The 19,714-nt window shown below is 39.2% G+C and overlaps 1 protein-coding gene across 1 annotated transcript in view; it reads left to right on the forward strand.

Annotated features, from left to right (window-relative positions):
• Positions 1-19,613, forward strand: part of LOC310984190 (neuroplastin-like) — a 33,450-nt gene extending 13,837 nt beyond the window's left edge. The window contains exons 2-9 of the mRNA XM_083969339.1: positions 2,364-2,711; positions 6,973-7,147; positions 8,565-8,659; positions 13,067-13,200; positions 13,348-13,621; positions 18,873-18,894; positions 19,035-19,108; positions 19,199-19,613. Coding sequence (XP_083825465.1) covers positions 2,364-2,711; positions 6,973-7,147; positions 8,565-8,659; positions 13,067-13,200; positions 13,348-13,621; positions 18,873-18,894; positions 19,035-19,095 — 1,109 coding nt within the window. The 3' untranslated portion in view covers positions 19,096-19,108; positions 19,199-19,613. The remainder of the gene's footprint in view (positions 1-2,363; positions 2,712-6,972; positions 7,148-8,564; positions 8,660-13,066; positions 13,201-13,347; positions 13,622-18,872; positions 18,895-19,034; positions 19,109-19,198) is intronic.
• Positions 19,614-19,714: the final 101 nt, after the last annotated feature.

Here is a 19,714-nt window from a genome sequence, read left to right on the forward strand (position 1 = left end):
TAAGAGCTGATATGGATGAAGAGAGATTAGGTCCATACATATATACTTGAAGTTATATCTGTTGGTGATGATTTCTGGGAATTGCTTTTAATAGGTATGTACATGGATATTCAGATACAAAATATGAATAGATGAATGAATTACCATACAGATTTTTAAACCTGTAAATTTTCTTTCTGATTTTTAATAGGATTGTTTAACATGCTAGAATGAGTTGCCAGATGACACCGATGTTAGAAAGCCATGTGTTTGAATTTATGTCTTTCCTCCAGTTTCCACCCACAGTCCAGTGACATGCAGATTTTATGAACTGGTGACACTAAATTGCCCGTAGGTGTCAAAGTGAGTGTGAATGTGGTTGTCCATCTGGATGTGTTAGTCCTGTGACAGACTGACCACATGTCCAGGGATGTACCCTACTTCTAACCTCAAGTGTGTTGGGATGGACTCCAGCACCCTGAGCAGGAGTAGAAAATGGACTTGAAGGAGATAGGTGAAGGACATTAATAATAAGATAAGTCATTAGTATAGTTTTTTTTTTAATCCAATTTGAAAGGAAACATTGTAAAAGCGGTGGAAACTTTTTTTTGTTGCTTTACAAATGGACTTACGCATTTAGAGGTTTACCGCTGGCTGGTTAAATTTTTTTTAGGAGATTAATGTTAGTCTCATTGATGAAATCTAACAACTGTGGCAGTAGCATTAGTTTGTTTGAATGAAAAGTGAGCAGGACTGCCTCTGGGCTATGTACTTAAATCACCACATTTACATAAATAAATACATGTTTTTCAGTGAACCGATCAGTCTACCATAAATTTTATTTTGTTAAGTAACATGGTTACTGTACACGGCAAAGATTATTACCACTTTATGACTCAAAATTGGTCAGTATTTCATCAACTTAGCTCAGGAGTTTCTTGCTGTGCAGCCATAGAAACCGGGGGGGCCGGCCTATGCAATTCACTCCCGTCGTTACGTCACCACAGGAGCTGATTCTAAGCAGCCTGTAGAAGCGCCGTTTTACCAGAGGGTGGACTGCAGAGTCGATTCAGGACCCGTTTGCTTTGCTCATCCTAGGAGTTGGTAGGCTCAGGGAGGACCAGTTTATATATGTAGAGACCAGACAAAACGTGTTTTTCATAATATGGGACCTTTAAGTGACATTCATTCCTCTGGTAGAGTTGTGTCAATGAGACTCAAGCTCAAAGGGAAAATTTCACAGCTGCGGATTTTGAGGAATACTATGTAGGGATGCACATGATTAACCGATAACAAGACCTTTGACCGATTAATACTATTGTTTAATTTTTTATATTTGCTCCTTATGTCGTCAACTCATTGGGGCGTGTCGACACATGCAGACTTTCACCTGCCTTCAGTCATATTTCGCAGCAAAACGTTACACAGGAGGACTGACTGTATGTGCCAGTTATGCAGCGCAGTCCCCATGAGGGAAGGTCAGACAATAAATGTAGCCCACACTGATATAGAGGTGCACGATCTGTAACAACGGTGCTGCTAAAAAATAAATAAAAAGCCGGTTCACCTGCAACTCCATAAAGGAGCTAACTTCAATCTGAGCCAAAGTACAGTGGATCTGGCGCTGATCAGCTGTTGCTGTGCATGTGTGTGTATTTTATAACAGCAATAAAAAAGAAAAGAAAAAGATAACCATCGGTGATCGCCAATCGTAATCTTATTGGTTAACGGTTATTAATGTTTTTTTTCAGCATTGACATATGTGGCACACTTGTGAGGACTTTTCATTTCAATGGGGGTCAAGAACGGTGCCACTAATTGTTGCATCACAGTAAATGTAGAAAAGGGTGAGGTGATCGATCATCTTGGTGAGGCTCTTTGATAAACAAACCTTTAAGGAACTGGCTGATTAAACTGATCAAACCCAATGAGACTAGCTCTTTGTTTTTTTAAGTGTTTTGTTACATTTTTAAGATTTAGCCATGTACCACATTTAATGCACTGTAATGTTTGTACTGTTCAAGCACAACCAAATGAAAGGTGAACTTCAAAGATCCTTACGTGTGCGAAAGAGAGAAATAAAAGAAGACAGACATACACAAGACACTAGCATGATTTGCTGGTAAAGACTTGAGGCTTTGACTATGTCTGACAGGTCTCAGCGGGCCAGGGAACTTGACATTGAACGGACTGGTTTTTAGACAATCATCAGTCTTGCTTATTTTCACCTATCAATGATTTGAAGCTTGCTTGTTTTTGTTTTGGCTTTAATCATCCTTTCATTGGGTTAAATTTATTTCTTTCTCCACCGCTTAACCTTTTCACATCTTTCTACTGCTCTAACCCTTTCCTTCCTGCCACCCTGCCACACTTTTCCTCTCCAGCTGGGTTTGTGAAGTCGCCCATGTCTGAGACTAAGCTTACAGGGGACACCTTTGAGCTGTACTGCGACGTGGTTGGTAACCCCACTCCAGAGATCCAGTGGTGGTATGCCGAGATCAACCGAGCCGACTCCTTCAAGCAGCTGTGGGACGGAGCTCGCAAGCGTCGGGTATCTATCAACACGGCCTACGGCGCCAATGGGGTTAGTGTGCTCGGCATCACGCGCCTCACACTGGAGGACTCTGGGACCTATGAGTGCCGAGCCAGCAACGACCCCAGGCGCAATGACCTCCGACAAAACCCAGCCATCACCTGGATCCGTGCCCAGGCCACCATTTCGGTGCTACAGAGTGAGTGGTATATGTCCTGTAGTACCTAGATGGTGAATGAACTACCAATCCCCTGCCCCCAACCACTCCAACCCGTACAATCTTTTCAAGAGCTCACCCTCACCACAGCCCTCACTGGCCAAGCAGAATTAAAATAAATACCAACCACATTATTTATTCATATTCATAATTTAAGTTGCTTGTTATAGTAGTAATTTTACTACTATGAAAAAAAAATGTAATTATCTAAATCCCCATTGCCAGTGGGTGCTTTTCCTGTTGGTTTTCATTCATATTAAATTTAGTTTCTTATTTGGTTTGGAAATTATTTATGTTTTCTTCCACTGAGCTCAGAAAACTCCCTGGCTCTCCCTGAATCCCTTGAGCATCTTGTTGTAAATGACCACAAACCCAGGAACTTTACCGAGCCTCTATCAACATTTCCCTCTTTCCTCCCACACCAGACCTTTGTTCTTACTGTCTCATGTGTCCTTTTATAATATTCTGATCACTATCTCTTTTCTCTGTATCCTAATTTGAACCATTTCCTATTCCTAGATTTATTTGTGATACCTATTCCCTTAACATTATGTTGTGTCTTTTGCGTTACGTGAATTGTTTCATTTACTTCAAAGCCCTGCCTGCTAAATGCAGCAGAAACCTAGTGGTGCTTTGAAGTAATGGTGCTTTTGATTTGGCTTTCTCACTCTGGGCGTAGTGTAAATGAGACTGTAAGAAGACACAAGGAGGGATCCGATAAGGCGTAAAAGAGTGATTCCTGCTGTCAGCTCTTGCCTGATAAAAGCTAACATTTTCTGCTTTCTAATTTGCGTGTGGAAATCCAAATAAAGGATATGGCCATGTGCGGGCCTACGAGACAGAGATTTCACCTCTGAGAAACAGCCTCTCTGGACTTGCCTGTGCAATGTGTAACCTTGTGCCTTCTCAGCCATTAAGCGTGTGACTGTGAATCAGTAATGACATTATATCCTTTAACCCTCTGCTCTATGCACACTAACGTTCAAACAAACTGAATTTCAACTGGACCCTTCTAATCTGTGCATGCTTCGGTGCTCTGCCCACTGGAGCACAGGGAGATGTGGAATGTTGTTAGTCATAGTGAAGCTCTCTGAGAAGCTCAGAGGAGTCTGATCACTGCTGACTCTTCTGATTAGACTGACAAATTTTGACTTCTGGTGAACACTATTGGATCAGGGTTTTTTGGGTGTCATTTCAACTCCTTTATGAAGTGCAATAGACAGCAGCTGTTCACTTGTCCCATTTAGTAATTTCATATATGTTCCCTCAAACCATGAATTCAGATCTGATGTACATATATTCTGTCATTACTGAGGAATAAATGTTTTTTTTTTTTTATATATACATGTAATATTTATGTTATTACATGTATATAAAAGGCTATACATGATAGCCACTTGATATGAATGTATAGTTTGTAGCTGGGGAAACATGCTGAAGTTTGATTGTCTTGTTTTGGCCTCCTAGTTTTGCTTAATTTAGTTTGTGAATATGAACTGGTCTAAATCCTTCTGCCCAAATCAGTATACATATAGCAATTGCAATGCTTTCATTATAATATACTAATTCTATTTGGCAGTAATTGCAGTTTTACTGTGTAATAAAAAAAAACAGAAAGAAACTCAAGCATGGATGCATGGACAAAATCTACTGATGATATTTCTATTAAACAAATGTTTTCTATGTGTACTAAAATAAATCTGTATTTTCAGTATGAAACTCTCTCTCAAAAAAAGATGTAGTTTTATAGTTAACAGAATGATTAAGACAGTTAAGAACACACTTATTATTTTTTTGAGAACAATGGTACCAGTTGGTATGGTAAATTTTAGCTACAGCCAGCAGATTGTTAGCTTAGTTTAGGATATCTTTTGGAAACAGGGAGCTACTGTAGCCTAACTCTGTCCAAAGGTAGATAGTGTAGCAGCACATCCATATCTTGGTAATCCATATGAAAAACAATGTCTAAAAATGTCACATTTGCAGTCTTTATGCTAACCTAAGCTGCTAGGCTAATCGCTGAAACGTAATGTTTACAAATATAAGACTAGTATTGATCTTCTAATCTAACTCCATGCAAGAAAACGAATAAACATATTTCAAAAATCTTGAACAGCAGCTGCCATCAGCTTTAATTTATGCCAGTAACAACCAATTCCAATGGTGATGACAAGTATTCATGCCACTTTTCTAGAGATGAGTGTTTCATACCAAAATACATACACATATTTTATGCATGTAGTATGGCTTTCACTAAGTGCACAGATCTCAGTAGATTTTGAGTACAGACATACAGTACTGTACATTTAAAGGCCAAGTTGTTATTTTGAATTATAAGCACATTTGTGAGACTTTGCTTTTTAAAATATGGGAAGCTCTAATGTTATCTACTGCAAAGTGCCACAAATGTGCATTGTTCTATATCATACATATGAATGTATTAAAAAATTGCCTATCCTTATGAAGGATGAGTGGTTCAAACCATTTAGCTCAACCACGTGCTCAGGAGGCCCACTGTTGTCCCTGTGCCAGCATAGATACTGGCACCTTGGTCAGGAGTACACTGCCTTTTTACAATGACATAATGTTCCCCTAAATATAGACCTTGATAAGTCGGTTTCTATGCCTCAGCTGTTTTGTGTAATTGATTTCATACATCTTGGCAAAAATGTTACAGATGACGTTAAAAAGAAAACACATTTGTACCGATTATGCAATTTTTTTTAATTCAAGTATTAACCCCTCATTATGTAACGTGTAAGTAAATTGGATAAAATATTAACCAAAATGCAACTCTGTATGAGAGTGACTGCAAGAGGAAAGGGGGGGAAATCGTGCTTCACTACATCTTGACTCATTTAGGCATTTTATATTTTACATTCTGATACGGTGATGTTTTATCCAGCAGTTCCCGCATTTTAAGTTGTGACAAGGTGTCCTAGAAACAACCTTTTGGTGAAACTGCCTGTGGACCACTGTGCCGTGTTTGCTAAATGTTAATTTATGTACCTCATGTTCTGTGTGTACGCATGTCTCAAAGATACTATTAATAGTCCATGTGGTCCTGCTTGGTGGGGGAGAGAGAGATGTAATGGGGGGTGGGGGGTGGAGTAATATCCCCTTAGCTATTAAGTATACAGAATAGCAGGAAAAAGGTGCCATGAATGCTGATAGAAGTCACTTGCCAGTCTCAGTAGCCCTTCTTTCCCCTCTCCTCCGTTTTGCCTTGCTAGTAGCTTTGCAGCCACAGCAGCCAGTAGTAGGATTATGATGCTTCTCCTCTCTGCTCCTCCCCTCGGGGGCTCCATCGTTGCCATGGTTGGCCCGCCCTGGAGGAGGAGGTGGAGGAGGAGGAGGAGGGGCAGGGCCGAGGAGGCTTCCTGCTCACTACTCAAGGCAGAGCAAAGGGCACCTCGCTCTCAGATGACACCTCCTGCTTCCCTCAACGCCCTTGAGAAATGGACCCTGGTATTGTTTAGTATCAGTGTGCTTAGCAGCGTAGAAGCTGAAGTAATTTGAGTAGTCATTCAGCAGTAGTGTAAAAATGTCAAATGACTGTTCAATTTTACATTAGTCCTAGCCCTTAGATCGCCAATCACATATCTTATTTTACCTCTACACTAGATTCTGAAGACATTTACATATGAGCTTAGGCTGAGCATATTTAAGAGCCCATCCAGTTTTCCTGTGTTATGATGGAATCTAAAAATTAGTGCCATCTTCAGCTACAGTTTATCTTCTATCTGTGAAATCTCTTCCAGGAGTCTGCATGACCGTACAGTATTTCAGGAAGACATTTAGTAATGCAGTGCAGTGACCAAGCAATAGGTGCAAAATTGGTATAATAGGTAGGCTATATAAATTAATATTTGATGAATCTTTTAATATCGGTTAAGTTGTTAGGGAGATGTTATGATTTAATGTTGATGTATCATTAATGGTATTACTGTAGATCGATAGACAAACTTAGTATTTGCATGCTCAGCTTTTAGCAAAAATAACAGTTACTTCAGTTTTAAACAAAAGATAAATGGTTAACACAAGACATTCCAGCTGTTTCATATCCTTATTATGTCTTTTGTTTATTTGTTGTGTGCACTTTTGTCTTCACTTCATAGACACCCTCCTACACAGATCGTATAAAAACAGCATACAGCCTACAGCTACTACAGCATGGGAGGAAGCATTAAACCAGCAATGAGCCCCAGTTCTGTGATAAGGTTTGACTGTCTCTGTCTTCCAGAACCAAAGATCAGTGCCTCTGATCAGATCATCCTATCAGCGGACTCCTCTAGCAAACCAGTTACCCTGCAGTGTAACCTCACCACTGCCCACACTCCCCACCAGGAAAGCTTCTGGATGAAGAATGGACACGAGATCAGCAACACAAGGACAGAGCGGAGGACCACAGTATACAGGTGACAAAAAGCTTTTCCTCTGTGCAGTTAGCATAACTTTATAATGTTAAATGTCCTCAGCAATGGAAAGTGAATGAGAATGTATTTTAAAACATTTAATATAAAATTAAAATGGCTGTGCAAGCAAAAAAACAAAAACAATGATGAGATAATCTTGCAGAGCTATGTCTCAGTCTCCAACAGTGGAAGTCAGGAGTGATACATGTCAGGGAATGCTGGAGAAGAGGAGCTTGCTGAGACCAAGACAATGCACCGATTGGCTCTGAGTTTAAAATGAGAGTAACTCAAGTTTGCTTTTCTGCTTGGCTAACTAACTGTTGGTACTTTCTTGTAAATGGGTCAGTCCACAGAGTTGACACTCTCGCTAGTCAGTGTGTGTGGTTTGTGCATTTCTCACAGACACAGGAGAGATGACAGCTTTTCAAAACTTGCTTGGTTGTACAGGCACCTTGGTAGTTAGTAGTAACACACACTTCAATACGTTGAAATTGGAACATGTTTTGCTATTAATTGAAAAGACATGTTTTATTTGCCAGTACCTATAGCAGCTTGATCTTGTGGCTGACGATGTGCTACAGTATATATATACACACTGCCCGTCCAAAAAAACATGATACCACAGCAAATGCTTGCCGTAATCAAAGCTAAAGGCGGTCCAACGAAATGTTAAGAGTGTGTGACTTTTTTTTTTTGGACAGGCAGTGTACATATGGCATGGTGCCACATTGGACAAATTTAGTTATATGGCACATTTCACTGCATTATGCTGCTTGGTTAACCAGAAAAATGCGACAAAATATCAGTACATTGTAATTCAGATGATGATTCATTGTTCTTTTTTTCTATTAATGTATTGAACTATAGTGGAGAATAGTGAAAAGCCAAGCCTGTGAAGAACCCTGACAAATGTGACACCCTCAGACTCTCTCAACATTATGTAACATATACTGCCTTAAGACAAATGTTTAACTATACCTATGCCACTAACTAGAAAAACTCTGCCATTGCCTAAAGAACCAACTAGTTGTTAGTTCCTGCTGTCACACAATATAACCATTGAAGCACAAAGCTTCTGTCGCCCCCGTAGACTTACCACAGACTCTCCCTAGCCACAAGATAAGACCAATTGGTCACTTCCTTGTCACATTACATCAGTGATACTCTGAAGATTACAGCTAAAATGCCTGTAGTGCCCTTCCCTGCAGAATCCAGAGCTGCTGCTCCGTAATAAAACAGCATAATGCCAACATGTTGTCTCCTATGGCCTTGGAGTTCCCTCAAGCTTTCACTGCTGTAGTCCCAACTAATTACCAGAGTTAATGTGAAATTAGTTGACTTATTTACTTGATTACTTGCTATTAGAGTGACTGGTATGTTCAGTTTATGGGATAAGTTGCTGTGTTGTATGTTTTTGCAGAATCAATAAACCACGGGCAGATGATTCTGGGGAATACATGTGTGTTTACACATTTGAATTGGCACCAAATGCAAATGCAACAATTGAAGTAAAAGGTAAGCCTGAACCTTTGTAATTTATGAATGTCAAAAATATTGCTTGAAAAAAAAAAAAACCTCTGTGACGTGCTGGAATTCTGAAACCCTGACCTTGATTTTAGCTCGCAGCATGATGACAGTAATGTTGTCTGTGGTTTTCTGCTGAGAGATGGAAAGATAAAGGTGTCCTAGAAAATAGTTAACCACCTAAAGCTGTGTAAAGAGAGCTCTTGTTGACAAAGATGTTTGAATTCATGCAGAGTGGTGGGGATGACAGGGAGCATTCCTGAGGCTGTTGTCACTCTTGGCTTTCACTGAGAGGACACTGTAGCAAAGTGGACAGGCACAGCACATGCTCACCAAAACATGCAAACATTAAGCCCACAAGGAGGCATCCTACTCTTTCAAGAATAGAATTAAACGGATGGTTTAACGTCTGTGAATTTTTGCTCTTTTCTTAACCCCACAGAGCTAACAGTGGTTAAAATAAAATCGACTACGGTGTATGTAATAGCTGGAAAACCCAATCAAAGCTAAACTACTGTGTTGGTTTCATTCAAGCTGACAGCGAAGCCATCAACTTGAATTAGGAATCCTCTCTGAGAAAGGGCAAGTGAAACCCTGTTCAAGAGAATCTTGGCTGTGTGTAGTGCTTAAGCCAATTTGCCATGGCATGGCTATGGTGCATACTGAGCATGTCCTGCCTCTTATTCAGTGGCTGTCTTCAAGCGCTGCCTGATTGCGTAACATGGGTGATGACCGTGTGTGTTCTGCTTTCACTGGGGTTGTGAGATGACGGGACTCATCGCCATTCAAAATGAAGTGTCCCAGCCATCACTAGACTGCAGGCCTGTGATTGTTGAGGCTTGCTATCTGTCCCCTGGAGAAAAGTGTCAGTGCTTTAACTAAACTGATGATGCATGATTTTGTCCTTTAAATAGGCCTAGAGCCCATGTCGTAAAATTATTAAAAATAACAGAATGTTTCACTGTCAAGAGTAGGAACCAATGCTGAAGCTTAACAAAGCATTCTCTTCAGCTTTTAAGTGTTCTTGTGATTTTCTAAAGGTGTTTGACATCTTTTGTGACCCAGGTAGCAAGCCCACTTTTATGCTAGCCAGCTTTGCATCGTGCTTCTGGCAGCAGTTCACTGAGATCCCTCGCCTACAGTGTCCTTGGCACACTCATCCTTGCAGGACTCAGCTCAGAGGCAACAGATGGAGGGTTCTGTGATGTTGTAGGATTAAGGCTCTGAATCCTGTCCCAGCCATCTCTGTGGCGGGAGTGGAGTTTATTGTCTGTGATACTAAGCTTACCACAGATACATATTCGGTACCTCGCATTTCACCAGTTTTACCAAATTTTTCACAACATTCTCTGTGAAAATGATTGATCATGCATACTGCTTATTTCACAGTACCCTAAAGAAATACATTTGACTACCTGAGATTACACAATTTTACACAAATTCTCAAAAGAAATCACAACATGTACCTACTCAAACATAAATTGTGGACAGTATCTAATGAAGGATTTGATTTCACGTCTCTTTAACATCTTCGTGTCATCTCCCTCTGTTTGTTTCTGCTCTCTCTGACAGCCATGACCTTGCCTCTGTTCACACTTCCCCCCCTCACAGTCATACGTCACTTTACCACTGTCTGGCACATGCAGATTAATAATCGCAGTAATCTCAGTCAGGAGTGTGAAAAGGAGGTTTGTGCCCATGTTTGTGCCTGTCCGAGGGCTGTTGCTGTGCTGTCACTCACTGACATAATACAGTTAGGATAAAGCACAAATGAGCTTGGCCACTCCCCTGCTCAGGGAGCACGTGTGCACCATAATTAGAGTGGGGTGATGTCACCAAAGAGCTCAGACCCCTCCTTCTCTATTATCCATGCACTACTGGAAAATGCTCCCTCTATGCGTCTCCCCTATCCTGCTTAATTGCATGGAAGGAATTATTGTAATTTTGAGGATTAGCGGAAAAGCAGGAACTGTTATCTTCTTGATGCTGTGCATAGTTAAATAGAGAATCTGTTTCTCACCTTTGGGTGCTTACTCCCTGTCCTTATTGCTGGATTAGTTTGACTTGGCATCTGTTTGAGTGCTTTATGACATATGCCTGAATTGATTTAATTAACCCATAACCTTTGTGTTGCATTTGTATCATCAGCTCTTTCATTAACAAGAGCCAGTTTACAACATTTTCCATTGGCTCAAAATCTCTTCTGTGGAATTCACTGTGGAATTATTTTGAATGGGAACATCTGGAGCCTCTCATATCATACTGATCCCCCTCTTCCATGACCTCATTATGAATTGTATTGAAATGCTTTTGTCTATCCCAGAGTGGTATTCCTCTCATAACAAGGTTACTTTGCATTCATTCAACAACTACAGTTCTCACAACGCCTGTGCCAAAGACTAATGGGAGCTGTAGCTTTTAAAAGCCGACTAAATAATTTATAGTACATGTTAAAATGTTTGACGCTCTTTCACCTCATACGAGATGAATACCTTCATAATGCGTTTTTAGAAAGAATGCAAAAAAAGAAATAACCCTGTGAGTCTAGTGGAGTCAAACGGAAAATGCTGCAAATGTATGAAATATGAGACTCACAAACACCCACAAATTCAGCAACCTAGTCTGTGTGATAAAATAACATGCCTAAGGGAAAAGGTGCAATGTGATTTATAGTATATGATTATAAAATATATATATTAGAGGTGTGATGGTTCTGAACCGAAGCCGAAAACCTCGGTTCAAAGGACTTCGGTTCAGAAACTCATTCTATCTTCCTAAACCGATCGGTTCATCCCCGCCCCTCCCACACTCATACGCCAAATTTAATAGGCTTTATGCACAGCTCCACTACTTCCTGAACTTAAACAAGCTCCTTTATTTACAGTCTTACATTATTGGACAAACTGATTAATCCAGGTGTGTCTGACCATTATTGTGATTACTACTGCGGTCAGAGTCAGACACACCTGGATTAATCAGTTTGTCCAATAATGTAAGAGAGGAAATAAAGGAGTTTGTTTAAATTCAGTATGTAGTGGAGCTGTGCATAAAGCCTATTAGGGCAGAGAGAGAGAGGAGGGACAGAGAAGTGACAAGCTGAAGTTGGACCCACAGCTGTGAGAGACAGTGTGACCGGCTGATCAGTAGTAATCCAGCACAGTCTGGGATGGAAGATCAGTCCGACAAACATACACAGACAGACAGCGTGCATCACCTGCAAGGACGGTGCCGCTACGCTCTCCAGCCAGCTCACCTGCAGCTCACCTGCAGCCGTCAGAGGAGACTCTGCTAGTTCTCTCTCTCTTTCAGCCTGATGTTTGGCTGCACTTTGTTTGTATAAAAAGAGTTTAACAAGAAAATCTGACCGCTAACTAACCACCGGTCAGCAGAGCCAGAGCTCAGTGGATGTGGCTGGTGTGTCACTGCGCTATGCGCTTTATAACGGCAAGAAAAACAAATCGTCCTCTTAATTGCTGTTGTCTGTGTAGCCTACGTTTGTCTGTCTGATCTTTCATCACGGACTCAGTGCGCTGCAATACTGATCATCACCCGGTCTCTTCCGCTCTCTCTCTCTCTGCCCGTTCTGACTCAATCTGACAAAGTTCGGCATCTGTATTCAGGTTCATAAAGGTCTCCCTTTGGCTATGTGCTAATAACGTCTTCATCACTTGTGTCATAGTCAGACATGTTTACGTTAACTATCCGAGCAGTAAACACTGTGAAACAGGTGATGGAATCGTGCACAGCTGTCGATACGCTGCAGTGTGCAGTGATGCGGAGAGAAAATAGCGCCTATCGATTATCATGCAACTATTACTCTTTTGAAATTATTATTTACTTATTTATTGTTATACCTCGGACTAGTGTAAGAAGTTTTTATTTTATTTATTCAGACAATGTAGACTGGTCTTAAGACAAATGTTTATTTTTCTGTATCCTTGGATAGTTAAGAGATTAACTCGAATATTGTTTTTTAAATTTATTTTTGATCTATTTTTTTTTTATAGGGGACTGGTCTAAAGAGAAGTGTTATACTTGGTTAAGTTAATATAACTTAAGTCATGTTCATGTTCTTGATATTGCAATGCAACAATCCTTTCTGGAAGTTTTCCAAAAGGTTTTTCAGTATGTTTTCAAAAACCGAAGTTCGAACCAAATCGTGGGTTTGGTGAACCGTTACACCCCTAATATATAGTCAATCAGCCATAGAGACTCTTAATTACACTTCTCTTTCTCATATGGACATCTGAATACCTCAAATTATTACTGTAGCCAGAACAGCCAATCATTATTCCCTTATTCATGCCATCTGGTAGGAGTTAAAACGTTCCTTTGAATGTTTTACCTCTGCCAACTCAGCTAATTATAATTTTTTATATATTTATTTCACCTTCCCAGCAAAACCTGATGTCACTGGCCACAAGAGGAGTGAAAATAAAAACGAGGGGGAAAATGCAATGATGTACTGTAAGTCTGTCGGTTACCCTCATCCCACCTGGACATGGCGTAAAGTCGACGGAACATCCAATACGGTACATGTACTGTATAGTATGTTTATATCTGTGTGTGTGTATGTGTAGACACAAAAGAGACATGCTATATATATATTTACTCCAAATCAATTATTATGAGCCTGTTTTCTATGTAATTAACTTTGAGAAATGGTAATTGTTTTCCAGGACATTGACAACTCCACTGGACGCTTCTTCATCACTAACAGAGACAACTACACGGAGCTCAACATAATAAACCTGGATATAACCACAGATCCTGGAATATACGAGTGCAATGCCACTAATGTGATTGGAAACACAGCCCAGACCACTATACTACGGGTGCGCAGCCATCTTGCACCGCTTTGGCCTTTCCTGGGTGTGCTTGCAGAGATTATAATCCTAGTAGTCATCATCGTTGTGTACGAGAAACGCAAGAGGCCAGACGACATTATTGATGGTAAGAAAACCTTTTCTGTTACAAGCCCTAGACACTAAATAATAAACCATGAAAGTGGCAACTACATTATTTATGCTCAAATCACAACTCAGAGAATTTAGTGTTTTTGTGTCATGTTTGATCTTGAAAATATTGGAATATTTTAAAAGTGCTTTGACACTTTCTGTAATAATGATAAATCAGTATGTATTTGCTTCTCATGTCCCTGACCTATTGACTGGTAGTGAAAGAGGGAGGAAGGACACTGACATATATATGCCACATCTCTAAAGATGCACATCAGGTCAACAACAGGGGGCCCTCATCTTTTCCAAGAGTGTTGACTATTTCTGTGCTGTACTAATCACCATGGAAACAGCACATTTGTTTGCATTTTGATAACTGTCAGGAAACACCAGTCCCAATATATACCGGTAACTTAATTTATAATGTAATTGGTTACTATTCTTTTCCCTTCCCCCCTTCTTTCCATATGGCAACATAATCTATATGGGTGGTAAGTGAGAGACCCTGCATGGTTTCAGAGACGTTATTTTTCTTTCCGTCAGTTTGTATGTTTTTAACGAGCCTAGTCCATCCAAAAACATTACAACCTTTGCTTCAATATTGCTGAGTCTCAATACAGTGAACTAAGTTCTTTTTTTTCACACCAGTTACGATAAAATGAATGTCTCCACTCATTTCCATTTCTATTAGGCTGAACCCATAAAGTGTCACATGTCTACAGGTAGTTAAATGTTTGGATGGATGTTGGATTAAATTTGCTTACGCTTTCTAAAGGGCCATAATTTTCAGTGAGTTCAAAAACCTACTCAACCCATTTTTAAACATACATCATCAAATACAACTATATAAATTGTTTTGAACAGCTTTAAGTGAGACATAAAATAAACAATTGTTTGAGGATCCAAAAACAAAACAGTTGAGGTCAAAGCTTTAGGCTTGGACATAATAATTCAATATACTATTACAGTACTGTCACAATAAAATCTAAATCAACATGCCTTGATTTAATTTAACTTAATTTCAGTGCTTCATCGGCTTGTGAATATGTAACTTAAAATTAAATCTTAGCATCTTCAAATATTATTAATAAAGTAAAAAGTAAAGACAATAAATTAATGAGAAAATTTCTAACCTCAGTCTGCTGCTACATACTCAGTGGAACTTTTTTTTTTACTTTCCTCACACAAGATGGGCTTTTGTTCTTTTTATGATCCCTTTATCATGGCCAGGGAACTGCGATGAAAGAGGTTACTGTGCTGCCTGCACAAGGGAGGACATTCTTATGAGCACTGCTTGATGTACTCCTTGCTCATTGTAATGACTTCACTTAAGACAGTTTTAAGCACTCCATGTCAGCGCCTGAAATGAACTTAGTAACTCAAGCAAACATGTTACAGATGGGTGGGTAGACCCATCTAGCTAAGCAACATCAGGGAGTTAAACCGCACTTGACGCTTTTCAAGAACAACCACATATGAATGATTAAATGTCTGTGCTACTTTTAAAATCTAATCTCCAGAATAAAGAATAGCGTTGCTCCTAAGGTCAATGCAGTTGTAGTACAGAGCAACTAAATACTAACAAGGTCCCTACTCTGGTGGCTAATTGAGGTTACTGTACACTGAAGAATCTGCAGTTTTGTACTGATCACTATGTACAAATATAAAAACCACATCTAGTGTGGGCAAAGAAATACAAAAGTAATTACAAGTACTGGATCAATTGACTCATTCATTTGTTCATTGTTTTCAACCACTGAAGACATGTACTGTACATACTCATTTTAATTCAACATCCGTTTAGTAAATTCTTGTACCCTCTATGCAAGTTCAGTTCCATCCAATGACACAATTGACCCATGGCTAAGCCCCGCCCCCTCCACTCACTCAGACAAACAGTCAACATTCAGTGACAGGCGCTATGGCAGCTGTCACAGTAGGAGACATTTCACAGGAGGCAGTTGATGATTTTTGGAGACAGAAAGATTAAATATCATCTCGAAGTCACCAAAACTTAACTTAGGTTTACTGTTATGGCTGTCGGTTGCCGCAAAACGCCGATAACGACGGGCTAATTTCTGTTAGCCTGTCTATGGAGTTTTACATTATACGTTAGCATTAAGCTAGTGGACTTTATGCTAAGTTGTGATACTGGCTAACATCTAAACATCTCTGACAATATGCTGCCTCAAATACGTTGTTGACTTAACTTAGAACAGATGTAGACATCCTTGTTAATTTTATCCACGTTTAGTTGGTGTTGTGGTCTACCGCATAACTTTATCCAGAGCAGACACTTCTCTCGGTTGAGATGTGGCTTGGGAAAAGTTTAAAAAAAATACACCCCGTCACCCAGCCTCTCGGGATACCTAGTGTCGGAGTTGCATGTACCCCATGCACACCGTTTGACTATTTTAAACTTAAAATGTCAAGAAAAAACATATAAAAACGGATGAAAACTGTCTAACTGCAATGCATTTCAATGGACGTGGAAGCAGAGAATGTCTGAGTGTATGGGCTAGCTATGCGCACTGTGATTGGCTCATCGCGTTTGGGGGCATGGCTTAGCCATAGGTCAATTAACCCCTTGTTCGGAAGGAAGACAAAAAAAAAATCACATGATAGGAATGTGACACGATGAGAGCTGTCCAGAAAGCCCAAAGGCAGCAAAGGTTCTGTCTGACCTCTTCTCATGAAGCACCGCCTACTTTTCATTTGAAACATGAACACAAGCAAAAATGCAGAACCACAACAACCCCCTCCCCCTCCTGATATGAATCATGCCAGCTGGGCAATAGTTGTACGCCACAGTCTAATGCAGACTACACAAATAAACCTTCAGTATACACTCTGCTTTTCATTTACGCAGCACAAACAAAATAAGATTTACTCGGTTGAAGGAATATTAAGTAGATGAATCTATCTTAGATTTCAATGTTCAAACTCTCCTTAGATGTGAGGCTTCCTCTCCCTGTCATTTTCTACCTCTTTACTCCTCATAGACACTTTAGCTGTACTTCAGTCAGGGTTAGGGTGACACACTCAAAATGAATGAATTATTAAGTGTGGTATAAAAACAGTGCTTACTGATACTTAACTTATTGCATATGTCATTTAATGTGAACATTTACCAGTGCTGTAGATAGGTTTAAAGCTATATTAATATAGTATTAATGCTAATATGGAATTGATTTCTGTAGGAGGATCTCCTTGGCTTGGCACGGTAATTTGTCACATATTTATCTATAATCTATTAAGGCATTTGTAACTTCTAACTTAACATGTGAAGGATAAAAAGTAATATTCTTTGCTTATTTTCTAAGATGCATAATTACTTGATACTTAGAGAAAAAAATAACAAATGAAAAATGCTCTACTTGACTGCTTGCTCAAAATACATGCACAAACTATGCCGCTGAAGTAAGCTTTGTGCATGGCCTCTAGTTTGGTTTCATCTACCGGAAAAATGAAGAGATTAAGGTGGATTATATTTGTCATGTTTATGCCATTCAAATCAGGAATGAGGACTCCCTGCTCACGATGCACACAGCCTCTCTAAAATCTCCTTTTAGCATCCCATATTCCCAGAGGTTTTGGCCCCTGTCTGCGTGCATTATGAGTTCTGGTCTCCCGATGGCTTAGCTGTGTTTGAACACTTTTATACTACGCAGCCAAAGGCTCTGAGGCAGAGGCTGACGTTTTCTATCCTGTGTTTCAAAAACCAGTTGCTAAAAATTACAGATTTTGCTGTGTGACGATTTGCTACACAACCGCTCAACACAAGATTCAATAAATGTGCACCTACATAAGGTATACTGTATGTCACTTCAAAGTCTGTTCAATTCACTTGAAAAAATAAAGATAACAGAGATCAAATGATTATTATGCACCTCACACAGTAAAAATCTGTTATTTGTTATGTGCTTGCAAAGCAAACGTAGCTTTTGCGGTGTTTGCATATGAAATGTGAAAAGGATGGATATGCCAACGGATTCTCCTCCAAATGATCACAGAACCATGTTTTTTTGTCTAACATATAACTGCCATAACCTGCTCCATATTAATGCCATGGAATGCTGCTAATGCTGCTTATCTCAGATTTGTAACTGCATGGAAAATATCTCACTGTGACTGGTTACTTACTTGTTGACATATTGTCATCTGTATGCTAAACACCAACCACCTTGTCAACCCTGAGGTTGTGAGTTTTCGAACTAACCTGTCACTCAGTGCCACGGTATTCAGTATTATTCATTATACAGTTCCTCTTCCTGCAGTATCTCTGACTGTGACAGCCTATTGTATGTTATTTATTGCACTGCTGTATGGAGAGGATAAGCTTCTTTTGCACATGTTTGCACAAATGAGGAAGTTATTAAATGTTGAACATCTGAATGAAATTTGCACTGAACAGGGACATTAACCACTGTGCACTGCAGGGAACTGATACAACCTCTATATTCTGATCCTCTGAAAGCTTTGACTAGCTCCATGTTCTTTAATGCCAATTCAGTTATAATAACACAACCATGAACTAGGCATTTCCAGAATCACTATGACATTTCTTAGTGTAATTAAAAGATGGCTTTAAGTGAGCCATCTGTAGCTCTCCTACACATATGCTCAGTCTGCAATGAACTGGAACCCCTTGAGATTCAGATGGCATCTGAGGTTAAATTAGAAATGCTTGGCGATAAAGCTGTGGTTGTTTACAAGATCATAACACAGTTTTTCACAGAAGAAGCCCTTCTACAAAAATATGTCACCGCTGACCATTTAAAGCACAGTTATATATTTTTTTCTGAATGAGTTTTGTGTGGTCCAGAAACCTTCCTTAATGTAAGAACTAAGTGTCTAAATCTACACTCTTGTTTTTGCTTAGTAATTTCTCTCTGAGGCTGTTTATCAGATACAGAACTTGTGCATATACAGTAAAGCTGTTCAGCAACTGACACGAATTTCTCTGATGACAGAGCCTCCCACCAGTGCATGACTCCGACTTCATCAGTATTACAATGTTACAAAGAAATCTGGGCTTTCAGCTGCTTTATCACACAGTATTGTTGTTCATTTTTGGATGGTTTCAAAATTCAATCTCAAACAAATTTTCATATCATAGTGAAATGATTGTAAACTAATAGCTGCCTGTGAAAATGTACTGAGACATACAACATGTATTTTTATTTTATCTGTATCTCATATTTGTCTTTGTTCTGTTTCTGTCCTGTTCTGTCTTCATGTCATAGACGATGAACCAGTTGGGCCAATGTAAGTAAATGAATATCCCTCTTCCTATATATGTGTGTGTGTGTGTGTGTGTATATATACATATATATACGTATATAATATACTCAGTGCTGTATTTTGTGTTATTATCGTCACTTAATTAAAACTGCTTCTTTTTGTAGGAAAACAAATTCAACAAACAACCACAAGGACAAAAACATTCGCCAGAGGAATACAAAATAAGCAATTTACTCAAGTAAGACACTGTTGTAGAGGACGAGGGCTAAATATAGAACTCAATGACAGGATTAGCCATAGTTACATATTGTCTTGATTTTCTTCACAGGTGAGATGGCTAAACTGCATTTTTGACAACGAGATGGTATCAGCGGTGGATAGCGCTCCGGGCAGTTTTCAAAAAAGCATATCTTATCTCATTTTATGAGAAACAATATCAGCATAACACTGGCAACAAAAAGAACATAATGGCTGTCTTAAGCATGCCTTATTCAGTCTTACATGGAGATTTCAGGATGACGAATAATGATGAAAACCACCACAAAGGTGTACACATTTTTAATGTGCTGTTGATGTCTCCTTAATTAATTTTATCATGTCCTCAAATGAGGTGATCCCTTTTGTATTACATATCATGTACAATGCATGCAAGATAATTACGCAATAGGATACTCAGAATATACATTTTCTGTTGTTATCCCTCGTGTGGCTTTTTTGCATCCAAAATGACCTATGTTTTTTATGGAGTCATCCTTATAAAAAATTATATATATATATATATATATATATATATATATATATATATATATATATATATATATATATATATATATATATATATATA

The sequence above is a fragment of the Trachurus trachurus genome, assembly GCF_905171665.1.
Source record: "Trachurus trachurus genome assembly, chromosome: 3".
Lineage (NCBI taxonomy): Eukaryota > Metazoa > Chordata > Actinopteri > Carangiformes > Carangidae > Trachurus > Trachurus trachurus.